Source organism: Balaenoptera physalus, assembly GCF_965194825.1.
Source record: "Balaenoptera physalus genome assembly, chromosome: 8".
Classification (NCBI taxonomy): Eukaryota; Metazoa; Chordata; class Mammalia; order Artiodactyla; family Balaenopteridae; genus Balaenoptera; species Balaenoptera physalus.
In genome coordinates this window covers 90,734,614-90,759,627 of record NC_138887.1, presented here as the reverse complement: position 1 = coordinate 90,759,627, position 25,014 = coordinate 90,734,614, and the positions used below count along the sequence as shown (strand labels likewise).

Below are 25,014 nucleotides of genomic sequence, written 5' to 3'. Positions count from 1 at the left end.
AACTGTGAGAAATGAATGTTTGTTTTTTTAAGCCACCTAGTCTATGGTAATTTGTTACAACAGCCCGAACTAACTAAAAGACCAGCTATAGGTTTATATCTTCTTAAGTGTGTGAGAGAAATCGGTATTTGTTTAGAAAGAAATCAGATATAAAGAGTTTTGTTTCAACCAAGGTAAACATCTAATTTTCTGGAATTAAAAAAATGAAACATAAGAAGTGGAAAGTGCTGATTGGTGCTGACAACTCAAAATTAGAAGTAGTAAGACAAAGTACCAGGTGGCAAAAGTTGAATTAAATGAAACTTTGCTCTGTTCTTTCACTCTTTTTGGTAAGTGGGCACAAGAGCTTCTATACCAACCTGACACTACAAAGGCCAGGGTATGTACAAAAAGTAAAACAATTTTTTTAATGATTATAACACTGATGTGTATGTGTGTTTCAACTTTTTGAAATGAGTCAAAGTGATTCAAAATGAGTCAATACCAAACTGAGAACTTTGTAAAAAATTTCAAGCATCTAAAAACCAAATAAGCTAGTAAATTTGTAAAAATTTAAAAAAATCCAATACTTTCAAATCAGTATTCCAAATACAATGATTGTAGGATTCGCCAATCTATATATAGAGTATATCTGTCTGCATTTTGAAAACACTACTGATAAATATATTTCCTGTTTTAAAATGTCTCTCCATTTTTTCAAATAAGCACCCGAACAAGAAATTCCAGTTATTCCCTGCTACCAAAAAAACCAAAACAAACAAAAGGTTAGCACTTTCCCATGGTTTCAAATATGTATGGTGTTTTAAATTTCTATGCTATAACAGTTTATAAGATATATATATTTCAACCATGCATTAATTCATTTTAGGAGACTATATATGAGCTGGGCTTAATTTTTTGTTATGGACATAACTCTGAAATTATTATTTACAATAGGTTCTTTTTCTCCCAAAAGAAATTTCAGAACCCATGAAGTGTATTTTCCTCTAAAGAAATATAGTAAGCTACCATTCTTTAGAGATGTAACTAAATCAATGATGTACACCTTAAAAAAAGGCAGATGATATTTTTATCTGAGCATTTTATAAAGGAGACGGGTAAGTTAGCAATCTCCGAAGAGGAATGTTCAAGTTCAAGCTTTGTTTGGCTGTGTCTCTGCAGGCTGCTCACAGCATTGATGGGTTGATGATCTGTGTCTACATAGTCTAAAATAGCAGTAATCCCAGATGAAATGTATGCTGCAGGCTTCTAGCACAAAGCACTGACATGCCATGATGGCAGCACAGGAACTGCAGAAATTTAGAGACAGGAGGTCAATAGATGAATTGATTCTTCTTACTAGAAGTGAGTAATTATTGTCAAGTTCACTGATTACTAACATAATCCTTTAAGTAATGGTCATAAGTAATGATCATGAACTAACGATGTCTTTTTAGGTGGTCCCTACCTCTTGAAGTTTCTTGCTTAAGACCAACTAGTCCAGTTAAGAGGCACAAGAGAAAAGGGGTTATGGGTGGTAACAGCATCAAGGAATTGGGGAGAGGGGAAAGGGTGATGGGAGAAGAGCAAGGATAATGCCAAAGAACCTAATGAAATCTGTGACAGTGCTCAGGCAGTGGCCACTGTATATAGACAAGGTAGCGGCCTGGTGAATGTGGAGCTGAACTTGCAACAAGTCTTGAAAGTGCCTCCCCACTCCCACCCCACCCCCATCCACTTGCTCTCCCTGGCCTGACAGTCATGCACAAATATTTTAATAACGATGCTTGCATCTAGAGATTAAAGGCCTTACATAAGTGCTGTAAAAAAAAAAATCAAGCAAGCATTGTTTTTGGATGTAGATTAGATGAGGAGCTCAGAAGGGGAGATGTGGGCAATCCCTGTGATTAGTCCTGTGATCTTCATGAGTATCCTGCTTCCCTCTCCCATGTAGCCCTGCACACTGTGCTCATGTTCCCCAGCCTTGTTCTTTTCTACATCCGCTCTGCCTCCAAAATTCGTAAGAAGGCGTGTTCTTACTGTTTACTTATACTATCTCAAACATTGCTTATCATATTATTTTACTTCAGAGCATCCCAGAGTGACCACACAAATAAAAACTGTTTTTGAAATCTATATCTACACTGACATAGCTCTACAGATAGACTTGAATGTATGTACATATTAGTATATTTAGACATAGCTGCACCTGTGTAAGTTACACGTTTAAATGTTAAAAACATGTCAAAAACGTCTTCTCTTCCATACGTATAATATTGTTAGCTAAACAATATAATTCTTTCTAATCAAATAACCACTGTGAAATACCTGATTCACTTTACACCCGACAGCTGGGGCTGAAGCTTGTATTCCCAGCCAGAGTTGAACATAAGCACAATAGGAAAGGCAGAAACAGCTGCAAACTCTTGGGAGAAAACATTTGCAAAGCAACTTTGCCTTCAGGCTTCAGGGTAGGAAGGAAGTAAAATCATTTTTCTATTCCTTTTCATGTATGGCAGCTGTCTTTGGGAAAATTATGTCCCTTCTATATTGTAACAGAAACTTCATAGTATTATTAAAACACGGGTTGTAGAAACTTAGGCTTGGCCACAGATTCAGCACTTCAGTGCAGTCAAAACATTTACAGAACTTGGTAGGTTACTGCTTGGATAGATTAAGCTGGATGGTCCCCAAATTTTTGCTGCATTCCTGACTCCGCCTCCACATTATTTGCTGTAAACAAACTGGATTTCAGGGATGTTGATTCTTTGATCCTTTAAATGGTTTAGGTTTATTTACATAAAATTTTACTAAATGGAATTCTTTTAGGCAAGTGTCAGAGAAATAGATCCTCTCTCTGTGGGTCTCAGTAGCCCTGTGTTTTTTATGTCTTTGTTTTCTCTGCTCTTCATGTCAGATACATGTTTTTATTCCCCCTACTGAAATTTTAGTTCCTCAGAGGCAGGTTCTGTGTCACTGCTTCCTTTGCTGCACTTACTTGCCTAGTAAAGCAAAGTTAGTACATTCTTGATACATATTTGATGAATTAAGAGCCACCTGGTTTAAAAAAAAAAATCAAGGATATCAGTGCTTTTCATAAAATAAATATCTACTTATATACTTATTTTCATCTTTGGTGTTATGGATGCAAAGGTGTACTATGGCTTCTTTTATGAAAATGCTGGGAGACGAATGAAACATTTGTTACATTTTTAATAGAAATGTTAAAGCATTTCTACTATAATGAGACTGATGTATATAACATATCACTTGGGTTGTGAAATCTGTCACACAGTAGAATTTACTTAGCTATTAAAGCAATCTATCTAAAAATGGAATTTTATTAGAACTTCAGAATCTGGAAATAGGCCAGGAACCTTATGATGTGAAAAAGTGTCAGACCTAAAGTGACTGTAGAAAGCTTATTAATATGGAACTGGATTGGTGAGGTATTAGACAATTAAGAAAAAAAGAAAAGCAGAAAAAAAAGGGAAGCAAATCAACGTAGTGAACACAATAGGAATTCAATAGATGAATTCAGTCATCCTCCAGATTTTTCTTGGAATTCTACAGAATAACATCAACGTAAACTAAAAACGCATATAAACACCACATAACAAACACATTTTACAAGGATAATAGATATGATCATATTTCAAATATGTTAGAGTGCTTGTCTGTGTGGGAGGAGACTGGGCATCTCTCCTTCACATTCTGAGGAGTTAAGGACAGCACTGAATGCTCTGAAGTGGGTAAATAAGAACACTGGGCTGGGGGTGGTGGGAGAAAAAGTATAGTTAATTGTGAAGCAATGGGAGGAGGGGAGACCAATTGTGGGGTTATTTAGATAACAGGATCTACAATATATGATTCATTTTGAGGTGGGAAAGTTTTATTTACACGTTTCATGATTTTGAAAAAATTCCACCATGCCCACTAGTACAAGAAAAACATTTGATCAGTACCCAGACTGCTATAAAGACAGTAGTAACTTGTAAAAAATATATTTGTTAAAGAATACAGATAGAGAATGTACAGATGGGCAAGTCATAGGAAAGCATCATCGTCCTCAATTCGTTTACTAAAAGTCATTGCCGGACTGGGCTGTTAATTATGTCAGATGATTATGAAATAAACATCTTTCTTTAAAAGAAATTTCTAGTCTTTGTGGAAAGTCAACATTTCCATAGATACCATCGTCACTGTGCATTAACCAAGAATCTACTAATGAACTCATGTTGAAAGCACTACCAATAACTATTAAAGCAGTAAAACAGACCCAACATGAGAGCATTTTAATTTCTGCAAAGTGCTAGGGTTCTTGTATCTAGGAGACATGATAACTGCAAGTCTGAAATGTGAACTTTTATTGTATGGAAATACTGTTGCTATCCATTAGAGGCATTTCTTAACAAAATCCGGATCTTTTTTTCCCAGTGTCTGCACTTCTTTGTGTCTGACCCCATCATTTTGCAGAATCAGGAGAACTGGAGTTACAATGGGATTTTGATGATAACGTCCCTTCCTAACTCCTGCCAATATTTCTCAATGATGTGAATGTTTCTTCTCATGGAGACGCACGGTTCACACAATAGCTCTCTTTTGATCCGTAGCTTCCCTTGAAATAGGAAAACATCGCCTGGAAGTGCTTTAATTGTTTCATTTTATTTTCCAATCATGTGATAGAAATCATGAATGGAAAAAAGAAAAACCCAAACCATTCCAGGCAAGAAAATTAAAGCAACCACATTTAAACTGAAAGCTTTAAGAATTTAACAACAAAAAAAGGCCATACACTTCATAAAAAGTGGACCAGCTTCATTGTTTTGCTTTCAGTCTATGCCTCTAGCTTCCACTGTGATGTTCACTTACAGTATTTGCAAACACCTTACTGTAAAAAGAGAGGGAAATTAATTGCATAACACCGGATAAAACAGACACAGCCACTCTCAGAAAGTATGTACCTGCATGAATCGACCCTCTGACGTTCCAAGATTAGCGATGGTGAGGTCTCCTTTAATAAAGGTGGATATAGATGTTAAGAGGACTTGGTTGAACTGGCCCATGAATAAGTCAACGCGCTGCAAAGCTGTGGTAAACTCCGTTCGGTATTCATCACTGCGCACTTCGCAGCCTGATGAATTTCTCAGAAGTGTCTGGAATAAAATATGGTCACAGAATTAATGTGAGTCCAGATGTGAGCAAGCTATTAAGAAACTTTTTGGTGTGTCTTTTTAGAGCTTGGAGGTAATGGCAGGGATAACAGACAGTTTGCAAATAGACAAATAGTCCCAGAGAGGCAGAAACAATTCTAGTGACCTAAATGATTCTAGTATCAGTAGGTACTGCTGTGTATATATAGACTCTAAAACTAGGGGCAAATCTTTCCCTCACAGTTTGTATCATGGTTTGATATGTACGTACATAAAAATGGAACTTAGCTGGTGCTAGTAAAAGAAAAACAAAACTACGAATGTTTCAGGCCTGGACATAAAGGTAATGCTTCTAGCAGGCAAGTCCAATGAGATGAATATCAACTGGAATAATCATAAATGTCAGAATCACACTAGGACATTATATTTTAAAATGTGTTCCTTTGTGCATTTGTGCACAGTGGGGTGGTGGGGATAATTCATGGGGAAGCAGCAGAGCACAGACTCCAGACCTAGGTGCCTGCATCAAACCCTGGTCCTTAATGGCTACTCATTGTATGTAATTTCTATAACCTCTCTGTGTTTGTGAAATTCATGTTATCTCTGTTACAGTTCCTCCATTTGTAAAATGGAGAGAATTACAGAAATGTACTTACCTTACAGAGCTGTTGTAAAGAGTAAATGAGCTAGTTTACAGAAATCTCTTATAATAGAACCCAGCACAGAGAACACAAGAGTATTTGTCCTCATTATGGCGAAAGGCTCAAAAAATGTAAAAGTTGTACATCAAATGCTTTGTTAACCAGCTAACTAAAAGGCAATTACCACCAAATCAAGTATTTATCTTTTAGCTTTAAGTGAAAGGATTTAATGAATATTGTTCACTAATACATGACAATTTAAGTACTATGGATCCCTCCCTTCACCTTGACACTTCAGTCTCCTGGTTTTCCTTCTACTATTTCTCAGATTGTAACATTTGTCTCCTTTGCAGGACCATCCATGCTTGCCTGTCAATGTTAGAGTTTCTCAAGGCTCCATCCTAGGGCTGCTCCTCTGCTCACTCTTCATACTCCCCACCCAGGATATCTCAGTTTTACTCTATTTAGTTGACACTCACATTTGTACCTCCAGGCTAACTTGCTCCTCTGAGCTGACTGTGCATTTATCAAACTGCCTATGAAATCTGAACTCAGATGTCTCAAAGACCTCAGGCTCAACATGACCAAAGTAGAAACCACAATCTTCCCCCATGCCTGACCTTGTGATATAATGCACCCCAGCAAATGGCTCCACCATTTCTCCAGGTGCACAAGTCAGAAATCTAAGTGTCATCCCTCATTCCTCCCCATACACAGTCCATCACCAATTCCCATCAATTGCACTTTCTAAGTATCTCCTGGGTCTCTACAGTTTTCTCTGTCTCTACCATGGCAACCTTCATCCAAGGCACCTCCATCCTTTCCTGGACTATGACAATGGCTTCTTAACTGGACCTGCCCCGTCCAATCTCTTTCTAGGTCCATTCTCCACACTGCAGCCAAATTTTCTTTTTAAACCACAAATCTCATCATGTCACTCTGCTTAAAACACTGACCATTTCCCCATTGCTCTTCGGATCAAGGACAAAACTTTTAACATGCCCCATTGGATCCTGCATCATCTGGTTCCTGCTCAGATTCTCCAGACTCACCCTGCACCGTGTTCTTCCTTGCTCCCTATGTTCCAGTGAGCTGGCCTTCTCTTAGTTCTCTAAATAGCCATGTGTCCTCCAGGACAGGGCCTCTGCACATGCTGTTCCCTCTGCCTGGAAGGCTCCTTCCACCTCCATTCACCTTGTTAACTCCTATGCCTCCTTCAGATCTCAGCTTGTCATCAGTTCCTCAGAAGGCCTGCCCTGACCCCAATATCTAGGTCAAATGCTTCTATTATAGACTGTCATAATACCATTTACTATGTGAAATAGCACTCGTTATAGCTGCAACTACTATTCGCTTGTGTGATATAAGAGTGATGTGAGACTTCTCCCAAGTGGCTCCCTGTCTTTAGGGACCCTGCTTGTTTACCACTGTATTGCCAGTAGTAGATGAAATATCACACAGAGTAGATGTTTAATAAATACTAATTGAATGAATGAACAAGTAAGTAAATCAATTATGGGTAGATGGGGAATGAGTGTGAAGATATGAACCAATATTACTAAAGCTATTTTTTTTTTCAGGAATAGGGATAGTTTATGAGTTTATAAGGGACAAATGGAGTGACTGACCCCGACTGTCTTGACAAGATAATTGCAAATTGGTAACTTTGGGGCAGATAATGGGGGGCAAGAAGTTGTATAAACAAGACAAAGTCTAACTTGAAGAAAGAGAGAAAAAGCTCAGTTTTACACATCTTTGTATGTAGCTACAAGTCCAGGAAAATGATTTGAAGATTAGAGATGTTCTATTATTGTCCTATTATATTTGTAATAATCAGAAAGTTGTTAGAGCATATTTCAAATCAACTTAGTGCTTAAGAACAAACTGAAATAAAAAATTTAGTTACCCTTATGTAAAATAACCTTACTCCTTAATGTCAAACTTCTGTCACATAGAATGCAAAGTTCTTACATCTATTAACTTTTAGGGTTAAATATCACCTAACATCCTGTTTTATATAGCAACAACTACTTTTTTATTTTAAATGGTGATAAGTTAGCAAACAGAGAGTCTCAGAGATGCTAAACCTATGACTTTTAATAAGACGTTCTAGTTCTAGACATTTTTTGATATATTTGTGAGTGCTATTTTACTATTTAATTAGAAACTTTTCTTCACTAAAGTGCTATAGATTGCTCTGAGGAGTAGCAGATAAGTGAGATGTACTGTCAGTTCAATAGTTACCAATTAATTGGTAATTAAGTTTCCACTGGTGATCAATCATCCATTTTGCAGAGAGTGCTAGAACCAGGGAAGCTTCTTAAAGGAGCAGAGGACATTTTTAAACCAAAGGCCTTCTGAAGTATTCCGTCATAGAGGTGGCTGCTCGTCAGAGTCAGCTTCTGTGATTTTGTTCATTTCTTGTTCTCACTTTTTTCCTATGTCTAGGTGGCATTCTGGGAACTTTAAAGTCTCAGACTTGACTTGGGGTTTGGTGCTGGTGGAGTTATGATGGATTCATCAGGATATAAAACAATTGGCAAATTGTGGAGTAGAGTCTTAGGTTGTAAACTAGTAGCAGCCTACTATCAACAAGAGTCCAGGAATTGTCTCATTTATCTTTTATCCCCACTGTGTACACTGCCTAGCACACTGTAGGTATTTAACAACTGCCTGCTGAAAAATTAATGCATTTGCAAAGTAACGAGGGATAAAGCTCATTTGCCTACCCAGCTTGCTTTGTGGTCTGTCTTGCTGAATAGGGCGAGCTGGAGAACAGAGGTTAGATGCATCTCAGAGTGTCTGCAAACCTGCAGGACCTCACTGATCTTTTCTAAATGAAGGGAGAGAAACAGGACCAGAACTTTAGCTTCTATGTGTCTGTTTTCTCACATGTAAGGCTTAATAAGTGTAGAACTCTGCATCAGAGTTAATGCAATATTTATATTCCACACTTCAAGGCTTCTCCTTCAGGAAACAGTAAGGTCTCTAAATGGTACTTCCTCAAGGACTGAGAGGGATTCCCGTCCCCCACCTCCCCCCCACAAACAAATTCCAAAGTATAGAAACACTGCACAATGTTGGAATAGGATGTACAGAACTCCTTGATCTTAAAAAATTGTGCAATGGAGCCAAAAACCAAACATCATGTCAGGTTCAAGTGGCATTCAAATTTCAGAAGCCAGGGGACCCCAACTTTTTTCTTTTTCATTTTCTCCACAACTGAGATCTGCAGGAGAGAAGCACTAACTTCGAGGAAAATGTAACATTCCAGTGTTCACTGCAGGAGAGGGGGACTACTCCTTGTCTCTTCCTGCTGAGAATCCTGATAAACTCGACGCCTGGGGTCAGGGTGGCAGGAACTGGCTTACAGAGCTGCGGGCTGTCGTTATGCTTGAATAGTAGACCTTTAACTATTAGAGGGAGCCTTGGTTTAAACTCTCAGCATTGCAAAGGTAAAGTATCGTGTAAATACTCCATCTGATTCACCATGTCCCTTACAGATAACGAGTGAATGTGTTTGTTGCTCATTTGTGCAGGAAAGATGGGGTGACTCCTCACCACTTTACACACAGTTCCTGGTGTGATGTTGGAGTGGGATTGCGTCCAGCTGGAAGAACAACTATAGACCCACTGCTGGGGGTCTCCTTGCCACTCGTGCTTCTCTTAAAGCCAAAGGTCTCGTGTTTTGGGGTAAAAGTGAACGTAGCTGGTGAAAAGCAGTTCTCTGGTACAACAGCTGCTTTGGGGCGCTGCAGAAGAGCCTACAGAGAAAGTTTTCCCCCAGCACCAGTTGAGGAGTCAGACTAATGCTCTCTCTTTGGTAACAAAGGGAGGAAGAAGGAAGGAAGGAAGGAAGGGAGGGAGGAAATCAATCTTTACCCTGCATCTACACTGTGCCAGGCACTGAGTTGGGCATTTTCACGTACAAGCAGACTCACAGAAGCCCTGTGAGGTTTTATCACATTGAGTTTCAGGAGGAGACACAGGGCAGCCAAAGGTGGCGGCCACAGGTTCACACTGGAACAGGCATTCGAATTTAATTCTCTCTGACTCTCAAGCTCATGAATTGCTTTTGCTACTGTTTACTATTCTGGGCAAAGTTCAGAGAGTTGTACAATTACAAAAACGGAAAGGGCCTTAGAGACCATCTTACTCCAGTCCCTCACTTTATGTATGAGAAACTGAAAGTTAGGGAAGTTGTAACTCTGAGAGAGTTGGAATCACTTAACGAAAGTTATCATTTAACACGAAAACCCACAACGCTTCAAAGAAGGAAATGTACTGATAGATTTGCCCACCACTGATTCCTTTTCTGAGAGAAAGGTTGGAATTAATCATTATTTTCTGGGCCATGGCACAGAGATGACCACTAGCATTTTGGGCTGTTCTAGTTAGCATGGCTCTCAAATTTACCTCTTTGTCACCTATTTTGGTTAACGAACATTACAGTGTTTCCCTCCCGGTCACTTGAAATATCAGCCATCACCCACTCCTCTTTCTCCAGCATCTCTCACATCCAAGCAGTTGCTAGGTCTCACTCTACTCTGTCTGCAGTGTCTCTCCTGTGCAGCCCTCCAGCCACCCCTGCACGCCTGCCCCAGGATAGGTGTTCCTCACTGGCCTTCCTGTCTCCCATCTCATCTGCCTTGAAGCAGTTACTTCCTTCTTCAAAATTTTAATTGCTTCCCAAAGGCCTGCAGGAAAAGTCCAGTCTCCTTAGTATGACATCCTAACCTGCCTCGATTAACATGCTTAGAATTTTTTCCACTAAGGCATTAAGATTTTCCATTAAGATGGTCAGGTGACCATCTAGGACACCACGGGAATCTCAGAGTAGCTATCCTGACACAAGACCCTTCCCAATTTTGGATTCTTGCATTTACTTTGGCAGCTGATGGCCCCCTCCCGCTGGCCACTGACACCCACTCCCTGCTCATGTAAACCTGAAGCCTGGCTCTCTCCTAAAGTCTCTCTTTACGACGTCTTTTGAATGACAGAAGTAATGTGTTTTGGGACTTCCCTGGTGGTGCAGTGGTTAAGAATCCGCCTGCCAATGAAGGGGACACGGTTCGATCCCTGGTCCAGGAAGATCCCACATGCCGCGGAGCAACTAAGCCCGTGCGCCACAGATACTGAGCCTGTGCTCTACAGCCCGCGAGCCACAACTACTGAGCCCATGTGCCACAACCACTGAAGCCCGTGCGCCTAGAGCCTATGCTCCGCAACAAGAGAAGCCACCGCAATGAGAAGCCCGTGCACCGCAACGAAGAGTAGCCCCCGCTCGCTGCAACTAGAGAAAGCCCACGCAGCAACTAAGACCCAACGCAGCTAAAAATAAATAAATAAATAAATAAATAAAAGAAGTAATGTGTTTTATTGGATGGGGAAGGGGAAATAGTGACAAAGAATAAGAATAGTGGATAGTACAAGGGCACAGTAAGATACCATACAGCTCAAGATATTTGAGTCAAGAGGGAAAAAGAAATAAGAAATAAAATCATCCAGTACAATATGTTGTTTAGGCATATACACATGTGTAGCACAAGTAAAGGCAAGGGAAAGATGAACAAACAATTCACAATTGCCGTTTACCCACTTTTCTGGGGCAGGAGGGTAGGAATATGACTGGGTGGGACACATGGGGCCTTCAAAGGCACTGGTAATATTCTCATCTTTAAGTTTCGTGGTAGAGAATCAGTATTTGTTTTATTTTTCATACACACTCACAACACATACATGTATACAGTACATTATTCTTTTTTATATACTACTATATCATTATAAAAATAAATTTTAAAAGAAAACAGTGAATAAATGGGAAGTAAGAAAGTGAAGAGAGCCTATTAAGTACTCTCTCCACCCCAACTTCTTTTTTTTTTTTTAACATCTTTATTGGAGTATAATTGCTTTACAATGGTGTATTAGTTTCTGCTTTATAACAAAGTGAATCAGTTATACATATACATATGTCCCCATATCTCTTCCCTCTTGCATCTCCCTCCCTCCAACCCCTCTAGGTGGGCACAAAGCACCGAGCTGATCTCCCTGTGCTATGCGGCTGCTTCCCACTAGCTATTTTACGTTTGGCAGTGTATATATGTCCATGCCACTCTCTCACTTTGTCCCAGCTTACCCTTCCCCCTCCCCATATCCTCAAGTCCATTCTCTAGTAGGTCTGTGTCTTTATTCCCATCTTGCCCCTAGGTTCTTCATGACAATTTTTTTTTTTTTTTTTTTTAGATTCCATATATATGTGTTAGCATACAGTATTTGTTTTTCTCTTTCTGACCTCCTTCACTCTGTATGACAGACTCTAGGTCCATCCACCTCACTACAAATAACTCAATTTCGTTTCTCTTTATGGTTGAGTAATATTCCATTGTATATGTGTGCCACATCTTCTTTATCCATTCATCTGTCGATGGACACTGAGGTTGCTTCCATGTCCTGGCTACCGTAAATAGAGCTGCAATGAACATTTAGGTACATGTCTCTTTTTGAATTATGGTTTTCTCAGGGTATAGGCCCAGTAGTGGGATTGCTGGGTCATATGGTAGTTCTATTTTTAGTTTTTTAAGGAACCTCCAAACTGTTCTCCATAGTGGCTGTATCAATTTACATTCCCACCAACAGTGCAAGAGGGTTCCCTTTTCTCCACACCCTCTCCAGCATTTATTGTGTGTAGATTTTTTGATGATGGCCATTCTGACCGGTGTGAGGTGCTACCTCATTGTAGTTTTGATTTGCATTTCTCTAATGATTAATGATGTTGAGCATTCTTTCATGTGTTTGATGGCAATTTGTGTATCTTCTTTGGAGAAATGTTTATTTAAGTCTTCTGCCCATTTTTGGATTGGGTTGTTTGTTTTGCTATTGAGCTGCATGAGCTGCTTGTAAATTTTGGAGATTAATCCATTGTCAGTTGCTTCATTTGCAAGTATTTTCTACCATTCTGAGGGTTGTTTTTTTGTCTTGTTTATGGTTTCCTTTGCTGTGCAAAAGCTTTTAACTTTCATTAGGTCCCATTTGTTTACTTTTGTTTTTATTTCCATTTCTCTAGGAGGTGGGGCAAAACGGATCTTTCTGTGATTTATGTCATAGAGTGTTCTGCCTATGTTTTCCTCTAAGAGTTTGATAGTGTCTGGCCTTACATTTAGATGTTTAATCCATTTTGAGTTTATTTTTGTGTATGGTGTTAGGGAGTGTTCTAATTTCATTCTTTTACATGTAGCTGTCCAGTTTTCCCAGCACCACTTATTGAAGAGGCTGTCTTTTCTCCACTGTATATTCTTGCCTCCTTTATCAAAGATAAGGTGACCATATGTGCGTGGGTTTATCGCTGGGCTTTCTATCCTGTTCCATTGATCTATATTTCTGTTTTTGTGCCAGTACCATACTGTCTTGATTACTGTAGCTTTGTAGTATAGTCTGAAGTCAGGAGGCCTGATTCCTCCAGCTCCGTTTTTCTTTCTCAAGATTGCTTTGGCTATTCGGGGTCTTTTGTGTTTCCATACCAGTTGTGAAATTTTTTGATCTAGTTCTGTGAAAAGTGCCAGTGGTAGTTTGATAGGGATTGCATTGAATCGGTAGATTGCTTTGGGTAGTAGAGTCATTTTCACAATGTTTATTCTTCCAATCCAAGATCATGGTATATCTCTCCATCTATTTGTATCATCTTTAATTTCTTTCATCAGTGTCTTATAATTTTCTGCATACAGGTCTTTTGTCTCCTTAGGTAAGTTTATACCTAGATATTTTATTCTGTTTGTTGCAATGGTAAATGGGAGTGTTTTCTTAATTTCACTTTCAGATTTTCCATTATTAGTGTGTAGGAATGCAAGAGTTTTCTGTGCATTAATTTTGTATCCTGCTACTTTACCAAATTCATTGATTAGCTCTAGTAGTTTTCTGGTAGCATCTTTAGGATTCTCTGTGTATAGTATCATGTCATCTGCAAACAGTGACAGCTTTACTTCTTCTTTTCCGATTTGGATTCCTTTTATTTCTTTTTCTCCTCTGATTGCTGTGGCTAAAACTTCCAAAACTATGGTGAATAATAGTGGTGAGAGTGGGCAACCTTGTCTTGTTCCTGATCTTAGTGGAAATGGTTTCAGTTTTTCACCATTGAGGACGATGTTGGCTGTGGGTTTGTCATATATGGCCTTTATTATGTTGAGGAAAGTTCCCTCTATGCCTACTTTCTGGAGGGTTTTTATCATAAATAAGTGTTGAATTTTGTCGAAAGCTTTCTCTGCACCTATTGAGATGATCATATGGTTTTTCTCCTTCAATTTGTTAATATGGTGTATCACATTGCTTGATTTGCGTACACTGAAGAATCCTTGCAGTCCTGGGATAAACCCCACTTGATCATGGCATATGATCGTTTTAATGTGCTGTTGGATTCTGTTTGCTACTATTTTGTTGAGGATTTTTGCATCTATGTTCATCAGTGATATTGGCCTGTAGTTTTCTTTTTTTGTGACATCTTTGTCTGGTTTTGGTATCAGGGTGATGGTGGTCTCATAGAATGAGTTTGGGACTGTTCCTCCCTCTACTATATTTTGGAAGAGTTTGAGAAGGATAGGTGTTAGCTCTTCCCTAAATGTTTGATAGAATTCCCATGTGAAGCCAACTGGTCCCGGGCTTTTGTTTGTTGGAACATTTTTAATCACAGTTTCAATTTCAGTGCTTGTGATTGGTCTGTTCATATTTTCTATATCTTCCTGGTTCAGTCTCGGAAGGTTGTGCATTTCTAAGAATTTGTCCATTTCTTCCAGATTGTCTATTTTATTGGCATATAGTTGCTTGTAGTAATCTCTCATGATCCTTTGTATTTCTGCAGTGTCCGTTGTTACTTCTCCTTTTTCATTTCTAATTCTACTGATTTGAGTCTTCTCCCTTTTTTTCTTGATGAGTCTGGCTAATGGTTTATCAATTTTGTTTATCTTTTCAAAGAACCAGCTTTTAGTTTTATTGATCTTTGCTATTGTTTCCTTCATTTCTTTTTCATTTATTTCTGATCTGATCTTTATGATTTCTTTCCTTCTGCTAACTTTGGGGTTCTTCTTTCTCTAATTGCTTTAGGTGTAAGGTTAGGTTGTTTATTTGAGATGTTTCTTGTTTCTTAAGGTAGGATTGTATGGCTATAAACTTCCCTCTTAGAACTGCTTTTGCTGCATCCCATAGGTTTTGGGGTCGTCGTGTTTTCACTGTCATTTGTTTCTAGGTATTTTTTGATTTCCTCTTTGATTTCTTCAGTGATCTCTTGGTTATTAAGTAGTGTACTGTTTAGCCTCCATGTGTTTGTATTTTTTACAGATTTTTTCCTGTAATTGATATCTAGTCTCATAGCGTTGTGGTCGGAAAAGATACTTGATACAATTTCAATTTTCTTAAATTTACCAAGGCTTGATTTGTGACCCAAGATATGATCTATCCTGGAGAATGTTCCATGAGCACTTGAGAAGAACGTGTATTCTGTTGTTTTTGGATGGAATGTCCTATAAATATCAACTAAGTCCATCTTGTTTAATGTATCATTTAAAGCTTGTGTTTCCTTATTTATTTTCATTTTGGCTGATCTGTCCATTGGTGAAAGTGGGGTGTTAAAGTCCCCTACTATGATTGTGTTACTGTCGATTTCCCCTTTTATGGCTGTTAGTATTTGCCTTGTGTATTGAGGTGCTCCTATGTTGGGTGCATAAATATTTACCATTGTTATATCTTCTTCTTGGATTGATCCCTTGATCATTATGTAGTGTCCTTTGTCTCTTGTAATAGTCTGTTTTAAAGTCTATTTTGTCTGACATAAGAATTGCTACTCCAGCTTTCTTTCGATTTCCATTTGCATGGAATATCTTTTTCCATCCTCTCACTTTCAGTCTGTATGTGTCCCTAGGTTTGAAATGGGTCTCTTGTAGACAGCATATATACGGGTCTTGTTTTTGTATCCATTCAGCCAGTCTATGTCTTTTGGTTGGAGCATTTAATCCATTTACATTTAAGGTAATTATCGATAAGTATGTTCCTATTACCATCTTCTTAAATGTTTTGGGTTTATTATTGTAGGTCTTTTCCTTTTCTTGTGTTTCCTGCCTAGAGAAGTTCCTTTAGCATTTGTTGTAAAGCTGGTTTGGTGGTGCTGAATTCTCTTAGCTTTTGCTTGTCTGTAAAGGTTTTAATTTCTCCATCAAATCTGAATGAGATCCTTGCTGGGTAGAGTAATCTTGGTTGTAGGTTTTTCTCCTTCATCACTTTAAATATGTCCTGCTACTCCCTTCTGGCTTGCAGAGTTTCTGCTGAAAGATCAGCTGTTAACCTTATGGGGATTCCATTGTGTGTTATTTGTTTTTCCCTTGCTGCTTTTAATATTTTTTCTTTGTATTTAATTTTTGATAAGTTTGGTTAATATGTGTCTTGGCATGTTTCTCCTTGGATGTATCCTGTATGGGACTCTCTGTGCTTCCTGGACTTGATTAACTATTTCCTTTCCCATATTAGGGAAGTTTTCAACTATAATCTCTTCAAATATTTTCTCAGTCCCTTTCTTTTTCTCTTCTTCTTCTGGGACCCCTATAATTCGAACATTGTTGCGTTTAATGTTGTCCCAGAGGTCTCTGAGACTGTCCTCAATTCTTTTCATTTTTTTTTCTTTATTCTGCTCTGCAGTATTTATTTCCACTATTTTATCTTCCAGGTCACTTATCCATTCTTCTGCCACAGTTTTTCTGCTATGTATCCCTTTAGAGAATTTTTAATTTCATTTATTGTGTTGTTCATCACTGTTTGCTATTTAATTCTTCTAGGTCCTTGTTAAACGTCTCTTGTATTTTCTCCATTCTATTTCCAAGATTTTGGATCATCTTTACTATCATTATTCTGAATTCTTTTTCAGGTAGACTACCTAGTTCCTCTTCATTTGTTAGGTCTGGCGTGTTTTTCCCTTGCTCCTTCATCTGCTCTGTGTTTCTCTGTCTCCTCATTTTGCTTATCTTACTGTGTTTGGGGTCTCCTTTTTGCAGGCTGCAGGTTCATAGTTCCCGTTGTTTTTGGTGTCTGTCCACAGTGGCTAAGCTTGGTTCAGTGGGTTGTGTAGGCTTCCTGGTGGAGGGGACTAGTGCCTGTGTTCTGGTGGATGAGGCTGGATCTTGTCTTTCTGGTGGGCAGGTCCACATCTGCTGGTGTGTTTTGGAGTGTCTGTGGCCTTATTATGATTTTAGGCAGCCTCTCTGCTAATGGATGGGGTTGTGTTCCTGTCTTGCTAGTTGTTTGGCATAGGGTGTCCAGCACTGTAGCTTGCTGGTCGTTGAGTGGAGCTGGGTCTTAGCATTGAGATGGAGATCTCTGGGAGAGCTTTCGCTGTTTGATATTACGTGGAGCTGGGAGGTCTCTTGTGGATCAGTGTCCTGAACTTGGCTCTCCCACCTCAGAGGCACAGCCCTGACGCCTGGCTGGAGCACCAAGAGCGTGTCATCCACACGGCTCAGAATAAAAGAGAGAAAAATAAGAAAGAAAGAAAGTAGAAGATAAAATAAAATAAAATAAAATAAAGTTATTAAAATAAAAAATAATTATTAAAAAAAATTTTTTTACGTAATAAAAAAAAAAAAGAAGGAAAGAAAGAGAGCAACCAAACCAACAAACAAATCCACCAATGATAACAAGTGCTAAAAACTATAGTAAAAAATCAAAACAAAAAAAGCAACAGACAGACAGAACCCTAGGACAAATGGTAAAAGCAAAGCTATACAGACAAAATCACACACAGAAGCATACACATATACACTCACAAAAAGAGAAAAAGGGAAAGAAAAAATATATATATCATTGCTCCCAAAGTCTACTTCCTCAATTTGGGATGATTCGTTGTCTATTCAGGTATTCCACAGATACAGGGTACGTCAAGTTGATTGTGCAGATTTAATCCACTGCTCTTGAGGCTGCTGGGAGAGATTTCCCTTTCTCTTCTTTTTTTGCACAGCTCCTGGAGTTCAGCTTTGGATTTGGCCATGCCTCTGGGTGTAGGTCACCTGAGGGCGTCTGTCCTTCGCTCAGACAGGACGGGGTTAAAGAAGCAGCTGATTCGGGTTCTCTGGCTCATTCAGGCCGGGGGGAGGGAGGGGTACTGAATGCGGGGTGAGCCTGTGGCCACAGAGGCCAGCATGACATTGCACCAGCCTGAGGCTGCTGTGTTTTCTCCCGGGGAAGTTGTTCCTGGATCACGGGACCCTGGCAGTGGCGGGCTGCACAGGCTCCCAGGAGGGGAGGTGTGGATAGTGACCTGTACTTGCACACAGGCTTCTTGGTGGCAGCAGCAGCCACCTTAGCGTCTCATGCCCATCTCTGGGGTCCGTGTTGATAGCCGCGGCTCACGCCCGTCTCTGGAGCTCCTTTACGCGGTGCTCTGAATCCCCTCTCCTTGCGCACTAGGTAACAAAGAGGCAAGACAAAGTCTCTTGCCTCTTCAGCAGCTCCAGACTTCTTCCCGGACTCCCTCCCGGCTAGCCATGGCACATTAGTCCTCTTCAGGCTGTGTTCACGCAGCGAACCCCAGTCCTCTCCCTGGGATCCGACCTCCGAAGCCCAAAGCCCAAGCCTCAGCTCCCAGCCCCCGCCCACCCCAGCGGGTGAGCCGACAAGCCTCTTGGGCTGGTGAGTGCTGGTCGGCACCGATCCTCTGAGCGGGAATCTCTCTGCTTTGCCCTCCGCACCCCTGTTGTTGTGCTCTCCTCCGTGGCTCCGAAGCTTCCCCCCTCTGCCACTCGCAGTCTCTACCCGCGAAGGGGCTTCCTAGTGTGTGGAAACCTTCCCTCCTTCACCGTTCCCTCCCAGTGGTGCAGGTCCCATCGCTATTCTTTTGTCTCAGTTTTTTCTTTTTTCTTTTACCCTACCCAGTTATGTGGGGAGTTTCTTGCCTTTTGGGAGGTCTGAGGTCTTCTGCCAGCGTTCAGTAGGTGTTGTATAGAAGCAGTTCCACATGTAGATGTATTTTTGATGTATTTGTGGGGAGGAAGGTGATCTCCACGTCTTACTCTTCCGCCATCTTGAAGCTGGAGTCCACCCCAACTTCTTGATGTCCTAAGCAGGTTTGAAACATTCTCATGGCTTTTCTCAGTTCACAGGAGCTCACAGTAATGATGTTAAATAACATCTGCATGGTGGATTATGGTTTTCAAAGTACACTATCTCATGTGATCCTCTCAACAAGTCTGTGAGTTGGGTTTGTTATGATTACCATATTTCTGCAGGTGAGGAAACTGAGGTTCAGAGAGTTGTCAGTAAGTATCAGAGCTTGAATCCAAGGTGTTGATTTCAAACCGTGTATTCCTTATACTGCATTGTGCTACTTACTTATAGGCTCCTACAGTATTTCTGAGGCAAACGCACCCTCTAGGGATAGTCTAAGGACCAGGGAGGGAAGAAAAACTAGCATGCCTACCCGATAAGACTGGTTCTACCCCAGCTAGGATTTGATGAGTCCCATGAACTCAGGCAAATCACGTGATCTCTCTGGGTCTGAGTTTTACTTTACTTATTTAACGAACATTTGTTCATAGTGTGTACAATGTGTCAGACATGGTTCTAAGCACTTTCCAAATATTCACTCACTGAATCCTCTTAACAATCCTAGGAGGAAACTGAGGCACTGAAAGGTCACATGACCAGCAGTGGCAGGACAAGACTGCTGAGTTGATGACCTAGGTCATCTGGCCCTAGGGTCTTCACTACTACACTAGGCTACCTACTTCTTGTCTGTAAAGGGAGAGGTTGAGAGAATTGATTTTAAAGTTCTCTTCCAGCTCTACCATGCTGTGGGTCCATGGGTGACTTTCCAAAGTTCCCCCTGGGCTTGGAGTCACCAGACTGCCACCAGCCCACTGTTGGAACAAATGATTGCTCACGATGTTTAAGATGCCATGAGTGATCACTGTCTCTCAACCACCAGAGGCTGCTTCAAAACACAGATTCTGGATACATCTGCCTATTCTATAAGAAGTTTTGAAAAGCATTTAGCTTTTCACTGTTTATCCTCTTCTAAAATAATTATGCGACATCAACTCTGACAACCAATGGTAAACATTCTGTTCTGTTTTTCTTTAAACTTGTTAAAGACTTGCTTCCTTAACCTAAAAGCTTATATACTGTCATAGGGCTAAATAATAGGAATTACTCTACAATTCATAAGCCTTGAAACAATAGTTTAGTTTTTCTTCACCTTTTCCCAAGCACTGGACATATTTTTTTAACCTGACTCAGACGTATACTTTTTTTTTTTATGAAAAGAAAACTGAAGTGCTATATACCTCAATGTATTTGATTCAAAATGTTTCCCCTAATTAAAATTATGATGCATGCAGTGAATATGCAATTACATTTAATTCAGTATAATTAAGGATGTGATATATTTAAAATAGTGATTCTTCTAATTGATCTATAGGACAAATTTAGCTCATCTATAGATAATTTAAATCAGTCTTGCAGATAGACTTTTTAAAATGTACTATCTTGTGAGATCTTTGACAGTTCACTCATACCAGCTCTCTCCCCTCCTTGCCCATGACTAAATTAACAGAAGCAATTTAATATTACCTTTATTCATAATTATACTTTGTACAGATTCTTTGGACATGTAATAATGGTTTTCAGGGGGATACGTATTTCAAAATAGAAAGTCCCTCTTTGCCTAAGGCTTTATATATAGTTGGCTAAAAACTCAACTGCTTTAATTTCAGGAACTCCACTTTGCTTATTTCCCTAAATTTCATTCATGTGCTCTCTTCTTTTTGTTATATGGGACTTGGAGGCAGGTGGTGTGGAACTGACCGCAGGCAGAGACACAAAGCTTTGAACTTAGGGGTCTGCTTATGCTTCGTTCAACTTCTCTCAGTCTGTACTCAGATGTCTAAGATATTTACACTGAAGCCTGAATTCTTTGTAAAATGCAGAAGCTCTCTGGCAGAGCAGGCCCTTCCCTTTGGGGTCTTTAATGCAAGGCCAGACTATTAGGATGTTGTGGTCAAACCCTAAGAATGTGACTACATTGTTTTGTGCTATGAAGAGGGTGCCTGATGTTGGCCTCAGTCATGATTTAAAAGAAAGACACTTCCTCAGTATTTTTGCTGCCATGAACTCCCCTTGATGAAGTGATCTCGCCTCATGGCTTCAACAGCCTGAAACCTCAGTTGGAGTTCTAGCAGAGGAGCAAAACGGGGGATCAGTTAAAGAAAGGTTGATTGTCTCTAGGAAGGAAAAAAGGGCATCCTCTCGGGCTGTGTGTAGAGCCTCAGACAGTCATGAACGTAGCATAACCAGGCATCTGGCCAGCCAGCTGCTGGCTCAACACTGGCGATTCACGAGGTGATGTATGCTGCCTCGTGGTGATGACCTAACTTCACACACCCAAGCGCATTCTCTGTTCTGAGGACCAGCTCAGTCTCTGCAATTGCCTTCAGGCCAAGTTTGAATGTACCATTGATGACACTGAAACTCATCGTTTTTCTTTCCAAACTGACTCCCTTTCTAGCTTCCTGTTTTTTTTTTTTTTTTAATTGGAGTATAGTTGCTTTACACTGCTGTGTCAGTTTCTGCTGTACAGCATCTAGCTTCCTATTTCTATATGGCATCAATAGCCACCCTCTCCCTAAACCTAAGGTCTTAGCCATCTTTAACTCTTCTTCTTTTCCTTTATTGTTTATATCCACTTACCAACTCAAAAATTTTTCTACTGAATTAAAGGAAATCTCATACTTAGCCTCCTACAGTCTGATTTCCTTGATTCCATAATCTCCTTCTTCAAGTCTACTTCTTAGTCATGTCCATTGGTAATCTCACAAGCCTAGTGGAGAAGAGCATGCGTTCAGGGATGACCCTGCCCTTATTGTCTGTGTGAACTTAGAGAGGATACTTAGATCTCCAAGCCTCAGTTCTTCACTTGTAAAACGGAAAAACACACACCTATCTAATGGAATTGTTTCCAGGTTCAAATGAAATGAATCCAGTGCCAGCAGTATATTAAATGGTCACTTCCTTCCTTCATTTAGTCATTCAAAAATATTTACTAAGCCTGTAGTAGGGTGAACAGAGTTCCCCCGCAAAGTCATATATCCACCCGGAACCTCAAAACGTGACCTTATTTGGAAATAGGCTCTTTCCAAGTAATTAGTTAAGAATCTTGAGATGAAACTGTCCTGGATTTAGTGTGAGCCCTAAGTCCAATGTCTGGTGTCTTCCCAAGAAAAGGAGAGGACACAGAGAAATACACAGGGAAGATGGCCATGTGAAGATGAAGGCAGAGATTGCAGTTATGCTGCTACAACCTAAGGAATGCCTTGAACCACCAGAACTGTAAGAGGCAAGGAAGGATTCTTCCCTAGAACTTTTAGAGGGAGCACGGCCTTGACGGACATCTTAATTTCGGACTTTTGGCCTCCAGGACTACGTGAGAAGAAATTTCTGTTGTTTTAAGCCACCAAGTTTGTGGTCATTTGTTGTGGCAGCTCTAGGAAAGTAATACCATACCACAATACTGTTCTGGATAACTGGAAGAATACAGAAGCAAACAAAAAAGGCCTAAGTCTATGCCCTTGTGCTTAATAACTTAAATAGTTATTGTTATCATTATTTTTGTTGGTTGGTCTAATGAGTCTTCATAATACCTAGAAGGACAAAGTCCAAAATTCTTATTTAGATTAAGAAAATAATCTAAAATGGAAACACTCACACCCATTTAATAGAATTATTTATAGATAGTAAGGTCAGACTTGTTATCTGTCCACTATTATTTTTCATTATTCTCTAAAGCAGGGATTGGCACCCTTTTTTTGTAAAGGGCTAGGGAGCAAAAATCCTAGCTTTTGAGTGCCGTTGGGTCCCTGTAGCATATTTTAGTTTAGTCTGTGTGTTTTTTAAACCTTTTAAAAATGTAAAAACCATTCTTAACTTGCTGGGTGTACAAAAATATGTCATAATTTGCCAACCTTAGCAAATGCTTCTACCTGTAGTCCAGACTGTTCCCTCAATATCCCGTGAAGGCACTGTGCACACAGGGAGACAAGAGGTAGACACACGAAATAGCTAATAATGCAAAGTACAGTATAAAGAACACTGTTGGTAGATAAGTTCTGAAAACACTGGTACAGGTAGTATATGCTATAAGATTAGATAAGGATGAGATCAGAGTGGGCTTAAACAGCTGGGGAAGGCTCATGGCAGAGGCTAAAGTTGAGCCTGGTCTTGATAGAAGGGAAGAGAGAAAAACTTGGAGCAGAATATATTTTATGTGTATGTGTGTATGGACTTACATACACACGTGTACAAATGCATTTATAAATAAGTGAAATATATATATCCATTCTCCTCATGAGATATCCTTAGGATTCAAATTCTCAGAATTCTACAATGATAGGGGCTTTGGAATTCCGAATGTTAAAACGTTTGCTTCTTTATCATCATTTCCTAAGGTGAATCAGATCTAAAACAGACCAAGTCCATGTGGTTTTGGTTAGCAGCCTTCACATTGCCCTTCAATCACATTCAGGAGTGACAGAGTGATTCATAGAGAAAGTTGTTCTCAGTGAGGCAGATTTTAATGCTGAGTGTACAGAGGTTTTCTGCTTTTCTTTATTCAGTTAACAGAAAAAATTTAATGTACTTACTCATAGAAATGTAAGAGATACTCAAAAGACAGAACACCAGTTACCCTGCACTAATCAATAAAACAGAAGCAGTTCCTCCTGTAGAGTGTAAGAGCCATGGTCTATTTATGTGTCTAACAGTGTCACACTCAGTAGAAAGAGGCTGATGAATGTCTTAGTGGAAGGCCAGGAGAGGTGAAAGATGGATGAAACCAGAGTCCTTCAGTTGTGCCCCAATATGTTGTTTAAACCCATGACTGTATTCTAGCCTGCCATCACTGTGATCACCTCTTATCCCCTCTTTCCATCTTATCATTGTGCAGTGAGACTCTTCACTCCTCTTCTCCACTTGTTCTTGCCCAGAACTGTTTATCAGGAACCTCAATCTGTGGACCACCCTTCTCACTGGCCAAGGTCCCTGAGACCCTTACCAAACTCTCTTCTAATCTTACTGCAGCTACATCAAGGCCAAGCTCAAGAAAGTTTCTCTCCGTACCAAGCATGTACTTAGTGCCTATGAAGTGGTGCCACTGTGGAGTCTGATTCTGTGGCCACAGTAAGGGTGGTATTGAAAAAGACTTTCAGGCTCAACTTCTTTTCCTTAGCCCATACATTTCAACTTGAAATCATAGACTGGTAGTCAGTAGTGAAAATCTATGGATTCCAAAAGCAAACATCATGGGAGGGCGCTTCTACTGGTACCACTGCTTGAGCAATGACCACCAGAAGGCATTGCCTAATGTCCCTCAGACAGACCGTGTCACCCACTCTAAGGGGAAGCTCTGTTGAAAGGCTTGAGAAAGCCTTAAGAAGCACAGAGGTTACTCTGTCTTTCTCTTTTTAATGGCTTTAATTGTGTTTTCCCAATTTTGATTAAGTACTAAGCTCTGGAATTTCTGTCTATTCACTGTCCTTATCTTCATCTTTTCTTCTCCTTTCATTTTTCTCCTTTTGTTCTTTGATTCATCTTCATCCCAAACTGGTGGATGGAGGAGAGTGTGTGTAAGTATGAACGTGTGTGTGTGTGTGTGTGTGTGTGTGTGTGTGTGTAAGGAAGGGGGCATAGGTTATGGTGAATAGAACTTTCCAGAATTTCTTCAGTGCTCTTTAACTCTTGGAAAGTCCCCAATTCTATAAATTAGTTTTCAGGGATCTGGGGGAGAGAAAGAAAAACTGTTTTATCTAAGATTATTTTTACTAATCAGCATTTTATTATATTATTTGAAATATGAGGCTTTGTCATAACTAATTGCTCTTTTGATAAATATATATTTTGTTCAAGCTATTTTGTTAGGTACCAGAGGTATGGAGATAAAAGCTATAGGCCATATCTTCAAGGGGCTAATGAAGGACCAGTGAACATATTATCAATACTATGAAGTATGGTAAAAGATATGGTAGAAATAAACAGAGGGTACTAACTGGAGTACACAGGAAAGGCAGCTTATCCAAAATGAGAAATTAGGGGAAAGCTAGAGAGGAGTTTCTGGGGAAGGAAATGCCTTAATGGGTTGCAAAAAAATAGGGAGAAAATGTTAACCTGACAAAATGAGTGTTAAAGGGAATTTGAGGTAGGTGAAATAATATGTGTTAAGGCAGCAT

The 25,014-nt window shown here is 39.8% G+C and overlaps 1 protein-coding gene across 2 annotated transcripts in view; it reads right to left on the bottom strand.

Annotated features, from left to right (window-relative positions):
* MET (MET proto-oncogene, receptor tyrosine kinase) overlaps nucleotides 1–25,014 on the bottom strand; it is a 126,121-nt gene that overhangs the window by 53,442 nt on the left and 47,665 nt on the right. For both annotated transcript variants that reach the window (XM_082472252.1, XM_082472251.1), the window contains exon 3: nucleotides 4,944–5,135. In XM_082472252.1, the coding sequence (XP_082328378.1) occupies nucleotides 4,944–5,135 (192 nt within the window). The remainder of the gene's footprint in view (nucleotides 1–4,943; nucleotides 5,136–25,014) is intronic.